The 19179-nt window shown below is 36.7% G+C and overlaps 1 protein-coding gene across 1 annotated transcript; it reads right to left on the bottom strand.

The window, feature by feature from the left end:
* Positions 1-14356: 14356 nt before the first annotated feature.
* LOC129242206 (fat-body protein 1-like) lies at positions 14357-17774 on the bottom strand. The gene is made up of 2 exons (XM_054878760.1): positions 17628-17774; positions 14357-17551 (listed from the first exon to the last, which is right to left on the bottom strand). The coding sequence occupies exons 1-2, from the start codon at positions 17772-17774 to the stop codon at positions 14480-14482; spliced, it is 3219 nt and encodes a 1072-aa protein (XP_054734735.1). The 3' UTR covers positions 14357-14479.
* Positions 17775-19179: the final 1405 nt, after the last annotated feature.

Genomic DNA, 19179 nt, shown 5'->3' with positions numbered 1-19179 from the left:
ACAGTTACCCAAACCTTCGATCCCAGAGTATTTAACACGAGCTCATCTTTATCTTCGTTATCATTGTTGGATATTTTTTTTTTTAATTTTAGTTATTATTTGGTTCTGCTGTTTCTCGGGTAACTTTTGTACTATATTCAAAACATTCTTACGAGCATTAGAAGTAGAAGGACCTCTGTAAGAATGTGATATGCCTTTACCTATTTGTTGAAAACAACTGTTACATAACTCAGTGGAAGTTCTCGTTTTAGTTGGCTTTGCCTCATTTTTAGAAAGTAAATCTTTTTGTTGCGAAGTATCATCAAAACACTTGTTTACGTCAATATTTGTAGAGAAATCCCTAACTTGACCTTTACCTTTTTTTTGTTTTTTATGACTGGTAACTCGTGCTGTTAGACAGATGTAACAATTACAACCCATCGTTCTAGTTTCTTTTGATAATTTAAGATCCTCGTAATTGGGCATAGTTGGACAAGGTCTTTTGAAAATATCATTTCCATATTCATTTATAGTTAGTCGGCAAGAGCTACATAAACTTTTTGGGAATTTACTATTATAAATATTAAATTCACCATTAATGTGCTTTTTTATAGCTTCAATATGTTTTTCAGATAGCAAGAAATGATGGGAAGGTTTATTTTGGAAAATAATTTTTTTCCCACAAAGAGCGCATACTTTTGTGCGATTTTCTTCATGATCGCATTTATAAAGCGGATGCTGACTATTCACCCGACTATTCAGCTGACTATTCATTATTAATTAATCTTCTCATATAATAATTTCTAAAACTAGAAAACACATTTGCCAGAAAACACTAATATTAATAGTTTAAACTGTACTTTTTTATTGCGGGAAGCACTCGACTGCCCTCTGCCACCTAGCGGCATTTATCGTAACTATTATATATAATATAGCTCTATAATATTGATATACGTATTATATACCATGTATTGAGTATACAACACTTTTACATATCTATTTAGAAAATAACTTTTGATATTTATTCCAAATTGTCCCAACATGAAATATAAAAATATGAATAACTTTTGAAAAGGAGCAGGTAGGATTTCAATTCCAACGGATTTTGCACCTATAATCATCAACAAATACAACCCAGCTTGCAGTTTTTGTCGACATTTTTGTGCAACCTATCGATGCTTCCTGCCTACCGTGCCTGATAGCCAAAATTTCAGCTTGAAATACACTGCAATAATCCGGTAACCGGAGTGCGATGTTGGCATTCATTCCTTCAGAATGAAGGCCTCCGCCTATTTGATCATTTAGCTTGGAACCATCAGTATAGATGCTGATTCCGCATTTGCTGTCCATTACCCCATTGTCCCAATCTTCTCTCGTTGGGAAAGTTGTGGTAAAGGATGTGTTTAAATGCAACTCCACTGAGCTACAAAAGTCTGTCGTTTGATGTAGGAAGGGGTATTCGTCTAGTATTCTTGCGTGACCTCTTCTGTTAGTGACTAAGTTGGAAGATTCTCTTGTGCCGATTTCGCCGCCAGCTGTTTGCTGTAGGCCTCAATCGGTAATAGGTGCAGCATGACATTCATCGCTGCCGTGGACGTAGTCTTTAGTGCCCCGCTTATGCAGAGACTAGCACCCCTTTGAACACTTCCTAGGCATGAGACGGGTCACCGCAAAATTCGTACCAAAACTGCTCAATTTCGACCAAAAGCAGCATGGCATGAACATTGCTAATGACCGCGGCGACCCAAATTTGCTCCAGAGGGTCATAACTGGTGACGAATCGTGGGTTTATGGTTATGACGTGGAAACCAAAGCTCAATCATCTCAATGGAAGCTGCCGCAAGAAGCAAGACCGAACAAAGCGGGACAAGTTCGGTCGAACGTAAAAGTTTTGCTAACCGTTTTTCTTCGATTGCAGGGGCGTTGTCCATCATGAGTTCTTGCCAGAGGGTAAAACGGTCAATAAGGAATATTACCTGCAAGTTATAAGCAATTTGCGCAAAGCAATCCGCCAGAAAAGCCCATTGACATTCTTTTAAATCTGGCAATACTACATGCTATTCTGTCATAATACTTTGATAATGTACTTTAAATTAAGTAAAACAAAGAGGGAATTTACCTTTAAATCCAAAAGCAAAAAAATGTTTACTATGGGAAAAGCAAAAATTAAAAAAACCGGCATGAAGAGAAAAATTACTTCTTTTGCAACTAAAATTGAAATTTTGGACCGATTAAGAAATAAAGAAAGAATAGTGGATATTGCTAAATTTTATTCAATGAACGAAGTAACAATAAGATCAATAAAGAAAAACGAAGACTCAGTTAGAAAAAGTGTAGCAGCTGGAACACATACCGAGTATGAGCACAACTTCACAAGTAAGAAATGCTACTATGGAAAACATGGAAAAGGCTCTAATGATATGGGTAGAAGACCAAAATCAAAAAAGGATTCCAATTGATAGGAACGCCATACAAAATAAGGCTTTAATAATTTATGACACACTGCAAAACCAAATGCCGGCCATTTCTGCGATAAGGTGGCTTTTAACGCAAGTCGTGGCTGGTGCCAACGATTTAAGCAAAGACATTCTTTGCATAGTCTAAAATTAAAAGGTGCACAAGCATCTGCCAATTTGGAAGAAACCCAAAAATATCCACAAAAGTTTGCGCCAAGTCATACAGCCCAGACCAGATATTTAATGCTGATGAATCCGAATTATTTTGGAAGAAAACGCCAGAGAGGATATTTACAGCAAAACTTAACAAATCAGCTAGCGGTCATAAGGCTGCAAAAGATCGTATAACGATTCTTCTTTGTATATAGTAATGTTTCCGGAGATCATATTATGAAGCCATTGGTCATTGGTAAAGCTTTGAATATTGACCATCTTCCCGTTTATTGGAAAGCCAATAAAAGAGCTTGGGTTGCCGCAACGTTATTCAATGACTGGTTCCATAATATTTTCGTGCCAGATGTGAAAAAGTATTTAATCAAAAAAGGGTTACCTTTTAAAGTCCTGCTAATTCTTGATAATGCTCCATGACACCCTCAAGACTTGCAGCATGAAAATGTTGAAGTTGTGTTTTTACCTCCAAATACGACTTCTTTGTTACAACCCCTAGACCAAGAGATAATTTCGACTTTCAATTATTGATACCTGGAAAAAATTTACAATGTTGGGTTGTATCAAACACATAAATATAATGACATTAAATAATCAACGCGCATGCCTGTTGGAAATCTTTATGGCCTGATATATTATATTTAATGGTGAGAAAGAGTATTCTCGGATAATTGAGTTACGTCAAGAATTGGGTGGAGAAGGCTTTGACGATATAACTCAAACAGATATTAAAGAATTAATGCAAGATCAGGAACTAAATGCAGACGACTTAATTGAAATGGTTAAAAGTTGTGAGGAGAATAGTGTTGAATATGACTTTCAATCTGACATCGGAAGCAATGAATCCAATGTATTCACAGCTAAATTTGTTCACGAGGGACTTGTACTAGGAAACCATTTTCAAGAAGGAGATGTTATTTTAGATCGTGGTCTTAAATTTCAACGAGGTGTTAATGATCTATTAAAACAATATAAAGAAGTCTACAAAGATATGACAAATAAAAATAAGCTACAAAAGCTTATTTCAGAATTGTTTAAAAAAAATACTCATCAAACAATGATTACAACCAATTCAGTAAATGCAGAAGAAAAATCCAATGAGATTATTTTATCCAGCGATGAGTCAGATATTATAATTTCGTAAGAGAAAACTAATGGTCGAAAGTGATAGTGATTAAGGTTGCTTGAAAATAGGGATGAGCCGTAAGTATTTAAAGATATTATTATCCAAATTTTTTTAATTTATAATGATATATTTTTTTTAATGGAATGAATTTTTTTGTTTTACCTATTCCTATGTTTTTTATGACTTAAATGATTCTTTTATGTCTTATTAACTGTATAAAGCTATGTTTTAACCCTCGAGAAGGCGCGCCTTAATAAGTTACACGAATTGGCGCACGTGAGCATTTTGCTCACACCACTTTCACATAAACATATTATGCTCCTAGGTTAAGAAGATTAGTAAGATAAAGTGTTTTTTTTTTATAGGTTAATGGTTTATTTTTATTAAGATATATGCATTTTTGAGTTTTAAACTCTTAGAAACTATTTTCGATAACATGAAAAAGATAAAACGAAAATTCAATACATTTTTTTCACTAGCAACAAAAAAAAATTTTAATTAGTAGCAATACATATTAATAAAAATTCAATATTGAGCCAGATCTTTGTTAAAGGAGCAATCGAAACAAGTTGGGCATATAAATAGTTCTTGCGTGCTCGGTGCAGAGTAATTTGTTGCACAAAAAAAATCCTTTTTTGGTGCGTCTATTTTTTCGCCTGGGACACAATGCGCAAAATCCATTATTTTCAGAGGCTTCTAAATGTTCATTGTTTGGCACTATATGAGATATAATTTCTTTTAATGAGCTTGGAAGTGTTTTGATAGTGTGACGACGTACAATATTTGGCTTTATAAGCACCAAAGCAATTTCTTTCAAAAATAACCTTCTCTGTGTCATGATTTGGGTATTGCATTTATAAATAATCTGGGCGTTTATACCAGCAATATTAATAATTGTAAAAAATAGTCGCATGGGCCACCTGCGAGTAGTTCTGGATACTGAATAAGTTTCCTTCATCTGGTCCACAGTATCTACTCCACCCTTTGTGTGGTTATAAAATGTTATAATTTCGGGTTTGATTTTGTCACCCGTTTCATCATCTATTCCGTCGTCGGTATGAAAAGAAGATATCAAAAGTACAATATTATCTTATCTTTCTTTTTTGGAATATGCGAGACAATAGTTTTGTTTTCACCAAAACCAAATAGGTTATGAGGTACTGGTCTTCCTCTTGTCGAAATGAATTGACGAGGAATTTCCTTCTTATTTTTTCTTAGTGTACCAACAGCTGTCGTCCTGTAGTTTTTGTAAAGATCATCAACCAGGGGTATGGACATAAAGTAATTGTCCATTGTTAAATTTCTGCCTGTATTTAATATTGGAGCAGCAATTCTTTTGACGATACTAGCAGGTGAATTATCTAACTGAGGAGGTCCAGGTGGCTGTTTTCCGCAGTATATTTCCCTTTTATAAGTGTAAAACGTCCTTGAATCGACCAATGCGTTGATTTTTAATCCGTACTTAGCTGGCTTATTAGGCATATAAATTCGGAACTTACACCTTCCACGAAAAGATTCCAGCATTTCGTCAATGGTGCAGTATTCTCCAGGAATAAAATGTTCGGAACAATAGCCATTAAATTCTTCAAATATTTCTCTGAACGCTGCAAGATTATCTAATTGGGATCTGGCTAAACGAGACGAAGTTTCATCGAAACGAATCACACGGACTAGGAATAAAAAACGCTTGATCGACATTGTTGCTCTGAAAATATCTGGAGCAGTTCCATCATCTAGCCAAAGCTCCTTTAAATTTGAATGGTTCGATTTTTTTAATCCAGCCATATACAAAATTCAATAAATGCTTTCATCTCCGCCAAATCTGTTTCCTTGCAATCCCTGTCTCTTTGGTACAAATCAGCCACTTTTTGAATGTACATATTTGTGTATGTTACAAATTTTTCAAGTAAAGTATCTTTCAAAAATAGTGCGAGGCATTTTGAAGGGGTTATAGCGTCTTTCGCTGTGCCCTTAACTCCTGGAAGATGTGTAACTATGTTACAGCGTCTGGTACGTATATTGCGAGTGGGTACATCCATAGCCCATTTTGTACACATATCTTTTCCCAAATAAAATTGCCGCCTTCCTTGCGGCATTTCGACGTTTTCATCTTGATCAAAACCTGCGTCGGTATCAGAAGATTGTTCTGTGTCACTTTGGTGATCAGTGTGTTCACTTTCACAATCACTTTCCTCAAAATCTTCTTCCACGCCGTCCTCATCATCCAAAATTTCGTCCAACCAAGATGCAATTTGTGAGGTGTCATTTGCCAGACGACGACGTTTGCTATTAGTTTCCATTATTTTGTTAAAAAATGTACCTAAATAATTATAAAGAGAAATTATACGCGTTTATTGCAAAAAAAAAAAAAATATTAAAGTACTTATGTAGTTAGGCGCGCAATGAGCAAAATGCCGCACATATAAAGTAAACCAATATCTTCGATATCTATTCGCACACTACACACTTCGAATGCATCTTATTGCAAAGACAAATCATTTACTTAGAGGTACTGAACGCCGTTAAACATTGAAAATTTGGCAATTTTAAAATTGCGCGCCTTCTGAAGGGTTAAGTTCAATAAATGTCTTAAAAGTCTTATTTATACTCTTTTTCGTTTTTCCATATAAATACGATTTTTTTATTCGACTTACACGATTTTGTCAGGAGCGTATCTACCGTGTAAAGCGAGGTACAGGTGTATCAAATTTAAATTAACTTTCGGCCACATTTTTTTTCATTTACTAAAAAAATCAAAAACATGGAGTATTCTAAGAAATATGTATATTTTTGTGTGTATGTATACCAAGCATCTTAAATTTTACTGGAATTCATGGGCATACAAGCAGACTAGCATAGCCAATTCGGAGATCCTACTGTATTATAAATAAGTATGCGCGTATTTTTCTTTTGTAATATTTTATAAATATGAATGCACATTCATATATTATATATAACTAAATAATATAAGTGCTAAGAAAAGAGTAGACCGAAGACATATTCTTTATTTCTTTTGAAAACTGGGTACTTAGTTTTTTTTACTGGCTCTGACATAAATTAGTGTTTGTGCATTATTGCAACACTTTTCATCTATTTTAAGTTTTCTTATGTATAATATTCGTAGTGGATTGAAACTTCTCTAGCGGTTGCATCTGAGTACGTATGTATGTATACAATGTATGTATCATACATCCTGCTAGTTACCTGCCGTGGCTCATTCAAAATGTAATTTTCCGTAAAGAATTTAAAATGAAAATATAATCACTCCCTTCCGTGATCTACACTTCATAAATGTATGATGCATATGTGTACTTATGATTATATACCGTTACTCACAAAAACGTTCATAAGAAACTTTATTCTTACCTTGCCTATTTGTGTCCAATTTTGTCAACACGGTTACAGCGGCCGCCGTAGCCGAATGGGTTGGAGCGTGGCTACCATTCAGAATTCAGAGAGAACGTAGCTTCGAACCCCGGTGAAACACAAAAATTAAGAAAACGTTTTTGTCTAATGGCGGTCGTCCCATGGCAGGCAATGGCAAGCTTCCGAGTGTATTTCTGCCCTGAAAAAGCTCCTCATAAAAAATATCTGCCGTTCGGAGTCGGCTTCAAACTGTAGGTCCCTTCATTTGGGGGACAACATCAAGACGCACACCACAAATAAGAGGAGGAGCTAGGCCAAATACCCGAAAGGGGTGTACGCCCCAATTGTATATATGTATGCTGCCCAATCAACCTTGAAATTATAAGACGTAAATGAAACTGGATTGGAAATACTCTCCGTACTGAAGGCGAGAGTGTTGCGAAAATGGCTTTTTAATAGAACCTTCAATGAAGCCGGCGCAGAGGACGCCCCGACAAACTTGGATGGGCACAATCCCGATTGAGAACTTTTCTACCGCCACCTGCAACAAAATTAGACAGGTAGCAGCTGACAGAAATCGTTGGGGAGCTTTTGTTTCCACCCTATGTTTTTTTATAGTTTTTTATGCGCTTTCTCCATTTAATGCCTACTCCAAATTGTTTATATGTAAGAAAACACTCAACACCGTCAGCAGAAAAAATTGTTAAAAATCATCGCAATTTTTCTAAAAATTCTGAGTAAAAAGTTTGAATTTTTGATAAAAATTTGCCGAATTTCGTAACTTTGCTTTATATGGTTCTCGATGTAGTATGATCTATATTTTTATAAAAAAATAATTGAAATTACAAAATAAATAAATAAATAGTCAACGTGTATACGAAGTGTACGAGATTTGTTCAAAACATAAGGTGAATTTTCAAACTTCGCGGGCTACGTACATTCGACTTCCGATTTTTACGTTTTTTATGTTGGTACACTCGTCTCGAGCATGTGTTCACGGTTTCAGCAATATAGCATTTTTAGTATGTGTGTTCGGCGATTTTCTGCTATCGGAAAAAAATGGCTCAAAGAAGTTGCATCAAATTTTGCGTAAAAAAATAGAATTAAGGGCTAAAAAACACTTGAAATGTCGACAGTGGCATACGGTCAGAGTACTCAGAGTCAAAAAAATTTTACAAGTGGTACAAGCTTTTCACAAAAGGTCGAGAGATATGAATGACGACACTCGCTCTGGATGCCCCAGCTCATAAAAAACCGATGAAAATGTTGAGAAAGTGAAGAAAATTGTATGGAATTAGAGAAGTTCCTGAGAATGTGGGGATATCAGCATGTCGGTTGGCTCATGTCATGCATGAGCATCCCTCAGGAATTGTTGAATGACTCAACGATGATCCAGATTTGCTTAAAAGGGCCATAACTGGTAACGAATCATGAGTATATGGTTATGACATCGAAACCAAAGTTCAATCGTCCCAATGGAAGAGTCCAGAAGAGCCAAAAGTTGGTAGCAGAAAATCGCCGAACACGCAAACCAGTTGTCTCATTTATGCCTCTCACAAACAAAATAAACATGCCTTATTGTTAAAACCGTGAACATATCTTCGAGACAAGTGTACCAACAGGAAAAAAATAATAAGCGGAATTCGAATTCAAGTAGCCCGCGAAATTTGAAAATTCCCCTTATTTTTTTAGCAAACCTCACAATCCTCCTTTTGACGCTGTATATGTACTGTAGGTATACTTCGATGTTAAGAGTATTTTTACATATATATTATTATAATTGAACAAAAAATCGTTATAATTCTTTCAATAAATTCACATTTGTGCTTGTTTATAAATTTTACACATAATTTTTGATGCCATAGTTACTGAGTTCTTAAAATGTTGCATACAAATTTCATATAATTTGATCTAAAATAACCAGAAACAACAAATAAAAATATTTTCCCCTCCGTTGCATCCCTAAAATTAAAACAATTAAACTCGTGTCTTTTTTGCAGTAACTATCATATTTTAGCTTACGTTGCACATTTTGGCGCTACACTTCGGTTTAATCTTACGTGTTCTTCGTTCAAAATAGTGGAAAGAGAACCGAACGTGTATTACGTTGAGCGGATGAAATTATTTAGTGTACTTTGTGTTTCTTCAAAGAATATGAGCGGTTACATATGGGGTGTTTTTTTAGCTCCATGGAAACCATCGATATCGATAATTATGATTTGACAGCTAAGAATGGCAATCGTTGACATTTCTTGCTTACTTTGAAGAAACTTAAACTTACTTTGGAAAACGCACTTTGAAAAAAAAGACGTTGTCTGTAAAGTCGGTTTACTGACGATAGTTTAACGTGACAACGTCATAAGAAAATACTGATGTAATGGTTGCAATTTTCAAAACAAAATTTTAATTTTATTTGTTTGATAGATATTTTGTTTGGATATAGAGGAGGAGCTAAATGGAATCGCAATGGAATAGGTCAAGTTACATTTACACAAACGTGAAAAATTACGAAACATTTATCAAATTCATAAAAGATATGTTCAATTTCGATTGTGCATCAGACGTTAATAAGTCAACATCATCGATTTTACTTTTTCAAGACATATACATACATATGCTCACTCAAGTAGGAGAGAGCCAGATGTCGAACGCTGCCGAACGCGGGCCGATTGTGCTCCTTGTCGTTCGTTCCGCGCTCTCACTTGCAGTTCAAGTAAGGTACATTAGCTTACATTTGCTTGCGTACAGAATAGATTCGTACATTTGATATGTCCGTATGATTTCTATGCATCTTTACATATAGATTTGTTCTTTTTGCGCGAAATTGTATATGTATATGCATGTTTATATGTTTTGGCATAGGACATATGTATATAAGAATATGAAAATTGCACCAAAGTATATGTATATATATGCATGTTTATGTAAAGCGTTTTTCAATAGGTGCGCTTCAACTTTTTTCCGATAGGGAGGGCGAACGACACAATATTTTTTATTTTTCGGTTGCCATTTGTAAACTTCATTAGTATACATTTCATCATGGAACGCTACACACTTCAGCAACGATTGCAAATCGTGCAATTTTTTTATGAAAATAATCGTTCTGTTGCTGCTACTTTAAGAGGATTACGGCCAAAAAATCATCTTCAGTGATGAAGCTCACTTTTGGCTCAATGGCTTTGTCAACAAGCAAAATATGCGTTACTGGGCAGAAAGCAATCCACACGTAATTCATGAGGCACCGTTGCATCCCGAAAAAATCACTGTTTGGTGCGGTTTACATGCCGGCGGCGTAATTGGCCCATATTACTGTGAATGGAAATCGATACCGCGACATGATAAACGATTATTTTTGGCCGCAATTGAATGGTATGGACTTAGACGACATGTGGTTTCAACAGGACGGGGCCACAAGCCACACAGCACACGCTGTAATTGATTTGTTAAAGAGTAAGTTCGATGAGCGCATTATTTCCAGAAATGGACCGGTCGAATGGCCGCCGCGCTCGTGTGATTTGACGCCTCTAGACTATTTTCTTTGGGGCTATGTGAAGTCATTGGTCTACAGTAACAAGCCGGCGACGATTTGTGAGCTCAGAGCCAATATTGAACGCGAAATTGCTGAAATTTCGGCCGATTTTTGCAAAAGAGTGGTCGAAAATTGGGTTCAACGATTGGACTTCGTAAAACGTGCACGCGGTGGTCATGCAAAAGAAATCGAATTTCATACTTAAATGTATATGTTCAAACTCGATAATAAAAACAAAATTGTTAAAAAAGTCAAACCGTTTGTGTTTTATCCAAAAAAAAAAGTTGAAGCGCTCTTACTGAAAAACGCTTTACATATATTATATTAGTATGCAATATATCTTATAAGGTATTGGGTAAATATTACCATACATTCTTTCCTTCATATATAATAATAAATTAATAATAAATTAATAATAAAAACATTAAAACAACAGGTATTATTAACAACTAGTCGTCTTTAATTATAAATTCGGTAAGAATGATGTTGATACACTTGGTTTTATTTTAAATTCTTCAAGTATAACGACGATTGAGCAAGATAACGACACATTTCTTCGTGCGTGAGCCGGCTAAATCGAATTATAAGACGTTATCACGTCAAAAATAAATCTGTTCGCAAAATCCTAGAGCGCAAAAAATAAAGCTGAAATATCGATTCGTCGTCTTTCTCAACTTGTTGGCATTTGTTTTCGACTACTTAGAAAATTTTACGTATGAATCTTGGGTTACGTTGAAGCCAAATGACCATCGTTTGCATCGTAGTAAAAAATTGGACTTATCGAATGTATCATATGAGCACACTTTGTTAACATTTATTATTTAATAATAAAAAAAAACGATTTTTCTTATCCGGTATGACAGAATCTGCTAATTGTCAGGTAGTTAATATGGGAACGAAAAATTAATATGGGACTGCCTTTTTTATCATGATTTGAACATGACAACCAAAAAACAATAACTGAAATTTCTTAAAATTCCCTTAGATTGAAAATGTATGATATAAAAATGTATCCAAACTATCAATATAACGCAATTTTCTCCATCTCCAACAATGTTACAGCGATGTTTCACTCTAAATGTAAAATTAGGTCGTAACAAAGCCACAACCCTTTGGGAAAAATACCAACTTTTGAACCATTTTGAAAAGCACTGTTTATGTGCACCTAAATATATTTATTTTTACATATTTATACATACATACAAAGACCATAGAATGCACAACGTTAGCACGCAACAGTGGTACCAATGCGTATATATTTCTTCAATAATATTAATTGAAGACTTTTTCTGAATATTTCTCAGTTTTAGTCCGTAATAAGACCGAAAGTATCTTATTTTGTCAAAAAAAAGTATGGCAAGCGCTCAAAGATACATATCTAAAGGGAGATTCGTGAAGAAAAAGTTACGAATTTCCGAATAACAAAGTACCAGTTTGCCATCTTTGCAAAGATACTTATCAGAAAATTGGACCTAAGATAGGGTAACAATTTTTTTTGGCAAAAGAGGAAGCCCTTTTTTTATTAAAATCGTATGTCAAAAAATTATTAATGACAACAATTGTTTCGAAGCAAAATAAGAAATACATATGTATGTATGTAGTTCACTTAACATAAATTCTTATTATACAATTTTATGGAAGCTGGATAAAGTTTTCTTCGCCAAGAGTAGTCGATGTCGAAGTGACCTAATGATACAATACTTCCACTGCAATGAAATTTTCTTCAACAAATCTGGTTTTTCTTTGAAATGCCTAAGCAGTTCTGTTCCAAATTATGTCAAGTGACCAAATAGACTTCAGCGTGTTACCTTCTAATCCGGTTTTTTCGATCGCCCAGTCACTTTTAATTGCCGAAAAAACTCCTTCCGCTGGCGTGGATGTCTCTGGTAGCGCATATTCAATGAGAACACTGAATTCTGGGAAGCGTGCGACACTTAAAAGATATTCGAAACACTAAACCTAGCGTTCGTCAGGTAGCTTGTCTTCACTGCATAAGAGAATTAGTTGAAAACTTGTGTCGAACTTTCAGCAGTAGTTTCGATATGCTTATGTTTAATCGCACCAAAGGTGTTATGGCGGTGAGGACTTGCTCAATGGGATTGTTTCCTCCACAATGGGGAACAAATAGTCACGCTAAGCTGGCACAAAAAGAATGACTTGCAATGGTTGAGTTAAAATTTAAGCACCATAGGGAATAACTTTTGTTTATCTTTAAATGTTATGATTTTTTTAACTTTTCTATGTTTAGCAAACAGTGTAAGAAAACGAGTTCGAGATATTAAACGCAATGAATTTCGCATTTTCTCGCGACATTTCCACTTATAAATAGAATTAAGCTCGCTTTGATACAATTTACCAGCCTATCTAGTATTAAATTAAAAGCTTTCACAGTTCAAAATTTTACTGCAATACAGTATTTCACCGCATATTAGAGAAGCAAAGTGAATTCCCGCTTGGGGAATTATAACCCAAACTAGTGATGTTAAAATTTGAAATTCTTTTTTTTTATTTAGTAAAACCGGATGTACAAGAATTTACATATCTGGGTATCAAAATATCAGCCAATAAGGATACATCATTGACATTAAATGGTAGAGTTTTAGCAGAAAATAAGTCTTACTTCTTTAATTTGAAGCTACTTGAGTCTAAATTAATATTTCGCGTCCAAAAGTTAAGGACATGCAAAAACTTGATCCGCCCGTGCTTACCTGTGGTTGCGAACTATGGACGCTAAAAACTACTGACAGCTAATCGTAGTTGAAAGAAAAATATTGCGAAAAATATATGGACCTGTAAGACTACAAGACGGTACCTATCGAATTAGATAATATCGTGAGCGGCAACTACTAGCAAAAAACGAAACTGTGATAAGATTTATAAAATCTCAGAGGATAAGATGGCTCGGACACGCGAGAGAGAACAACTCGAAAGGTATTTAAATTACGCCCTGTTTCTGGCCGAATAAGAAGACGCCACAGTAAGAGATGGCGCGAAGACGTGGAAGTTGACCTTGAAAAGCTAAATGTGCGGCGATGGATGGAGGTAGCCATAGATAGAGACAGATGGCACAAGGTTTTGAATGTAGCAATGGTTCATATGTTCATGTCTAATTACTTGCATATATATTTATAAGGAATAAGTTATAAATAGCAACTTTAGATCAGCGACTACTAAGAACAAGGAAATGTGGATTTGGAAGTTGTCCCAACCTTGTCGAGAATTTTAACCGTGCATACTCAGGAGTCGTATTTATAGGAATGAATTCTTTCAAGTTTACCCACAGTGTAATGCAGACAAAATGCTTGAGGGCCTTGTGAGCCCACATCATTTCACACCTTTCTTCCCTTTGTGCGGCAAAGTAGAGTAGTGAGGTAATGGAAATCGTTGTTGTAGGTGGATAGCCTGTCTGTCGTAGTTGGTGCAGCTTCATGTCGTAGGCATGTAACTTCAGCATCAGCCATAGTCGTAAATTTCCATTATTTTCAAGAGTTTGCTAAAATAATGAGTTTTTGTCTGCCAAGGAAAAATGAATTTCTGCTCCATTACACTTAATTTCAAACAGTTATTATTCCAATATTCAACCACATTTATGCTTGCAACTTGTGTGCGTACATATGAAGGAGAAAAGTTTCGATTTTGCGGTAGGAGTAGAAAATTATTTCTTTATTAAAAAATCAATTAAAGACAATTACATACTTATTACATATACACATATACAAATACATATTTACATATTATATACATGCAGGTATTTGTGTATAATCACATTTCGAGCATATTCGGTTCCAGCTTTCGGAATTGGCAATGTCGATACAACCGTTAACGTTCAATATATTCTCTAAGTCATTCATTAAGCTATGGGGTTTTTAACTGATTGTCGTGGTAGATCTGAACATCCATTAAATGCACATTGGGCAGTAATGTAATCTGTTGCATGTCCTGCAAGGGGCGATCCAACGGAAAACCAAGTGGCTGTCGGTCCGTATTCAGATTGCTTAATCCAAAACCGCACATTCTGTTACTCATCTCAAGAGCTTGTCTTGTAGGCGCGCCATTTTCCGCTGGTGTGATAACAGTAAGCATTTGCATAGGCAATCCATTGACGCTACCGCGTGGCAGCAGTAGGCGGTGAGGGAAGCGACAAGTTTGTCCTTGTAACTGATCTGAGATTATATTCATTTGACCATTGAGAGCCTGCAAGACGCGCTTGTAAACTTCGGTAAATGGAGTTGTATCGCGTGAGGTCCAGTTGATGTCGCCGGATTTGCGTGTAATCTGGTTGTGCCCGTTGTGAAGATCAACTAACTGAGTATCCAGCAAGATAAAGTCTTGACGTTGGTCATTTAAGTCAAGACCATTGACACCAGTCTTCGGCCCTAGAAGAGTACGCACGACTACACGTTGATTGCGATCTGAGGTAACATCAACGTTGATGGTGAACGTTTGGTGGTTCAGACGTTGTTGACGTGTAACAAACATTCGTTGAGAGTTCGCTGGGCCCTGATTGGAAGTGAGTGTGTGCTTCGCATCGAGAGCATTGATGAGATCCACATCGGTGGTGTCAACATAGGTCCGTAACCGGCCAACTTTAACATCATTGATGGCAACTCCAGTCATTTCAATTTCTTCTTTGCGGTAGCTGCCTAGCGCTTGTTGGCGTTGTAAATCAGCCATGCGCACTATCCGACGCAATAAGTGTAATACAATTGGATTCCTTATATTCATAGCAACAAGAGCTATTTTCTGAATGTCGCCATTAATGTCCTCAGTCTGGGAGTTTATCTCACGCAAAACGTTCAAAATGCTCACATCTTTGCCGAGGACCCCTTTACCCATAAGGGCGTTCCCAATAATGTGATCGATATCGCCGTTATTACGAACAGCTGTCACTCGCTTAGATTCAATGGTGCGAGCGATTTCCAGCTCTATTATCAAATTTAGACGCTTTTCAACTTCATTGATTCTATCGAGCAATATTCGTTGGCGGCGGTTGTTCTGCCGCATATCGTCTAAGCGCAGCGCGAACCGTTCATCTGCAGCGTTTGTGAGACGTTGTTTGTTAAAGCGGGAGGGAAGTGCTTCGTTTAGACCAAGAGAAATCTGCTCCAGATTGATTCGAGCTATTAACTGTTGAAGGTTATGCAATAGCAATTCTCCTCCACGTGCTTGCTCGACGTTACGTTGACGGTTCACAACCTCACCGCTTTTAATACTGCGACGGGTACGTTGGCGCGACATATCGGTTCCTGTTCTAATCTCAGCATTTTGTGTGCTAAAGTCACGGTCATTGTCCCAGTGAATAATTGGACGGCGGCCGTTATTTATCGCCCCACCATCTATTTCATCACTTTTGCTTTCACTTTGCTTGCGAAACTGCGGCCCTACATGAATTCCAATGTTTCCCATACCACGAGCAACTGTCGTCCATATCCTTGGATTTTCTACATGTCTTTCATTTCGAATCGCAGCATCAATAACATTGTATCGGATTGCACTTAACCCGTTTCCACTGAGCTTATCAAGTGGCAGCCATTGCGAATTGACTCCGGGGTTACCTCTTTCGTCAACTTCAGTCTGCTGTTGACGTTCTTTTTGCTCCATGGACCACTTTAACTGATTGAGCCGACGACGGCTGACGTGCAATAAGCGCTCATCGTTGATATCAATTTCTGGCAAATTCTTGTCCAATTTAGTCTTCTGAACATGGTTAACCCTTTGTCGATGCATAGCCATTTGTCTGTTCCAGTCCATTGGCATTCCCATACCGACATCCATGTCCAGGCTCGATTTGCGTTCATCTTTGCTATTCATATTAGTATTGAAGACTTGACGCTCATTAACGTCGTCAATGACCATTGTAGGAGGTTGGGCTCCTACAAATCGATCTCTAATGTCGCCCGATAATGACGATACCTGTTGCTGCCAGCGAGGGTTGGAAGATTGATCGTCAGTTACTTGTTCATGATTCATGACTCCTTTTGCCGAATTAGCGCTACCAAGCGTATTGATGTCGGCATTCGTTTTGGACCACCTACGACTGCCAATGTTTAAAACTTGGTCTTTTCTGGTATTGGTGATCACAGTGTCGGTATTTCTCATAGATTCATCGTTAACTTCGTCATTGTGATGCCGAATTTCATTTTCTAAAATCGATCCTACGTTTCTTTCCAAGCCAATTCGTGCCAAGTTAGCATTATTTAATCCCATGGCTGGTTGCTGTCTGTTTTGTTTCATTACTTCGTTCTCATTTATACACAAATCATTAATAAAGAAGTGCAAAAACGATTGAAAACCAACATCTTCTGTAAGTAGTCGAATCTCTCTTTCCTTACTTACAAGATTTATCGGCGGTATTACTGGCAAGACAATACGATCGTCATCACGAATCCAAATGCGCTTGGGAACGTTCACACCACCAACTTTTTGCGCTTTAATCTGCATTCGCATTTCATGCCACGGCATCCATAACTGTTTCCAGTCCATTGAACCCACTCTATGAGTTTTTCTGTTCAAAAGTTTATTTCTTCCAATCATTTCTAGTATGCTCGTGTGATCAGTTTCTATATTCGGGCGAGAATTAGTCCACTGATTCAAATCAATGTCTCCAGTACCCTGGACTACAGCTTCGTTTAGATAAAGTTCGGGTAAAATTTCATGTATACCAGGTATAAGCAAGTTCTGAGAATCATCTCGATCTCTGATGGCTAAGAGCAGTGAGTTGACCAGGAGAACACCATTCACATGAATGCGAGCGTGGAGTATATTTCGCTGTAGAGTATTCCAGTCGCGAGAACGGACGAAAAGGCGATACAGCCCAACCATTTGATGCATATGTTCATCATTGGCTATATTGAACACTTCTTCTTTGCTCAATAACTCTTGGCTATGACTCATTTCGATCACATTGGCCATTTGGTTATCGATGCCCTGGAGGAAAATGAAGAAGAATGTACACACCAATCTCAGTGAGGAGCAGATATATTCTGGATAATGTTAGGTTTACCCCGTCATAAAGTTGCTGATCGCCCACAAGCTGTTCCAATTGAAATTCTGAAATTTGTGGGAGTTCTTCGTCGTTGTTGATGGGCTCATTGACGTGTTGGAGAATGTCTAGTAAAAACTTCTGATGCACCAGGTCTTCATGAGTCATTTGAGAAAGGCGCTGCGTGCCTAAGTAAAAAACAAAAGTTTGGGGATGTGAATTAGTTATGAAGTCAAACATTTTACCAATACTCCTAATGTTGTTTTTATTCCGATCCATACAACCTTCACTTTGCCTGCCAGGAGAGTCCAGCACACCGGCTGATACTGCGCTGATCAAGCAGCTCAGTGTTAAGATAAACCTCTTCATATTACTTGAACTGTTCGAAATGTTGAGAACTTGGACAACTTTACTACGAAGCGAGATATAAACTGATGGCTGACGACTTATCTCGGATCTTTTATACCAACTCGGTGTCTTGTTTTTACATGTTATATATATGTATATGTGAATAGGTAAGTATAAATAAGAATATCAATAAATACGGGTATGATTTGATTAAATGTAACTTCATAAAATTATCTTTCCGCTGAGATGCACATTTAAAGCGTAAACAATTTTAGCGAAATTTTTGTAAATATTTTCGTAACTTAATTTCACTCTTTACATGCATACGTAAGTAGATGTCAAAGACATTATCGATAGCAAATAATAGGCTTTCATCTGAGCGTTCTTATCAACAAACTTTAAAAATGAAAAAATACATAAAATACAACTTGCTTGGGATTCCTGAATTATGCAATTTCCTTTCGTATGTCGTCATCTAAAGGTTACATAGAGATGTACGTTATACGAGTATATATACTTAGTCTTGCCATAAATACTGTGACAAATTTTAGAAGCGTACGGCGAGAACAAATTCGCAGAAAAAAGTTCCGTTATTTTTTCTTTTGTTCGTATGCATTGTCTACTCATAAATTATACTCAGTTTCGTGGCAAATTTCACTTGTTAGCAATGGAGTGGGAAGCTAAGGAAAATCGCATTGCTGTGATTGCATTACAAAGTGTGGAAAAAGTGCAAGTGAGATTTACGAATTGTTGAAAAAACTTACTATTTCGGGAATGTTTTTTTACCGCACGATCGTTTTTCCCCAACGTCTGAAGTGACAGACAGAAAAAGTAGTGGTCGTCCTCGCATGATTCGAACCAGCCATAAAAGCTTTTCGAGAAAGAATTCGCATAAATCCTTAAAAGCAGAAAATCCTGTCCAGACAAATAAATGTATTGACTAGATCCAACTCAAGACTCTATGATCTCCACATAGTCAAACTGCTTGTCAATTGACAAAGCGCCTGAAGAAAATTAGACTCGACAGAAGCAAGCAGCTTCTTCGGTGGCACGCGGTCAACGGCCTCGAAAATATTCTTTCCACAGATGAGAAAGAGAAGAAGTTTTTAATAAGCAAAATGACAAAATCTATGCTAGGCCACCATCCAGCCGTATTGGTTTAGAGGAAAGTGTCTTCTAAATCTCTTCATTTCTGCAAAAAAAGGGTTAAGACCGGGCAAAAGTG

The sequence above is a fragment of the Anastrepha obliqua genome, chromosome 3 (genome assembly GCF_027943255.1).
Source record: "Anastrepha obliqua isolate idAnaObli1 chromosome 3, idAnaObli1_1.0, whole genome shotgun sequence".
NCBI classification, from domain to species: domain Eukaryota; kingdom Metazoa; phylum Arthropoda; class Insecta; order Diptera; family Tephritidae; genus Anastrepha; species Anastrepha obliqua.
This window is presented reverse-complemented; position numbering and strand designations above follow the sequence as displayed.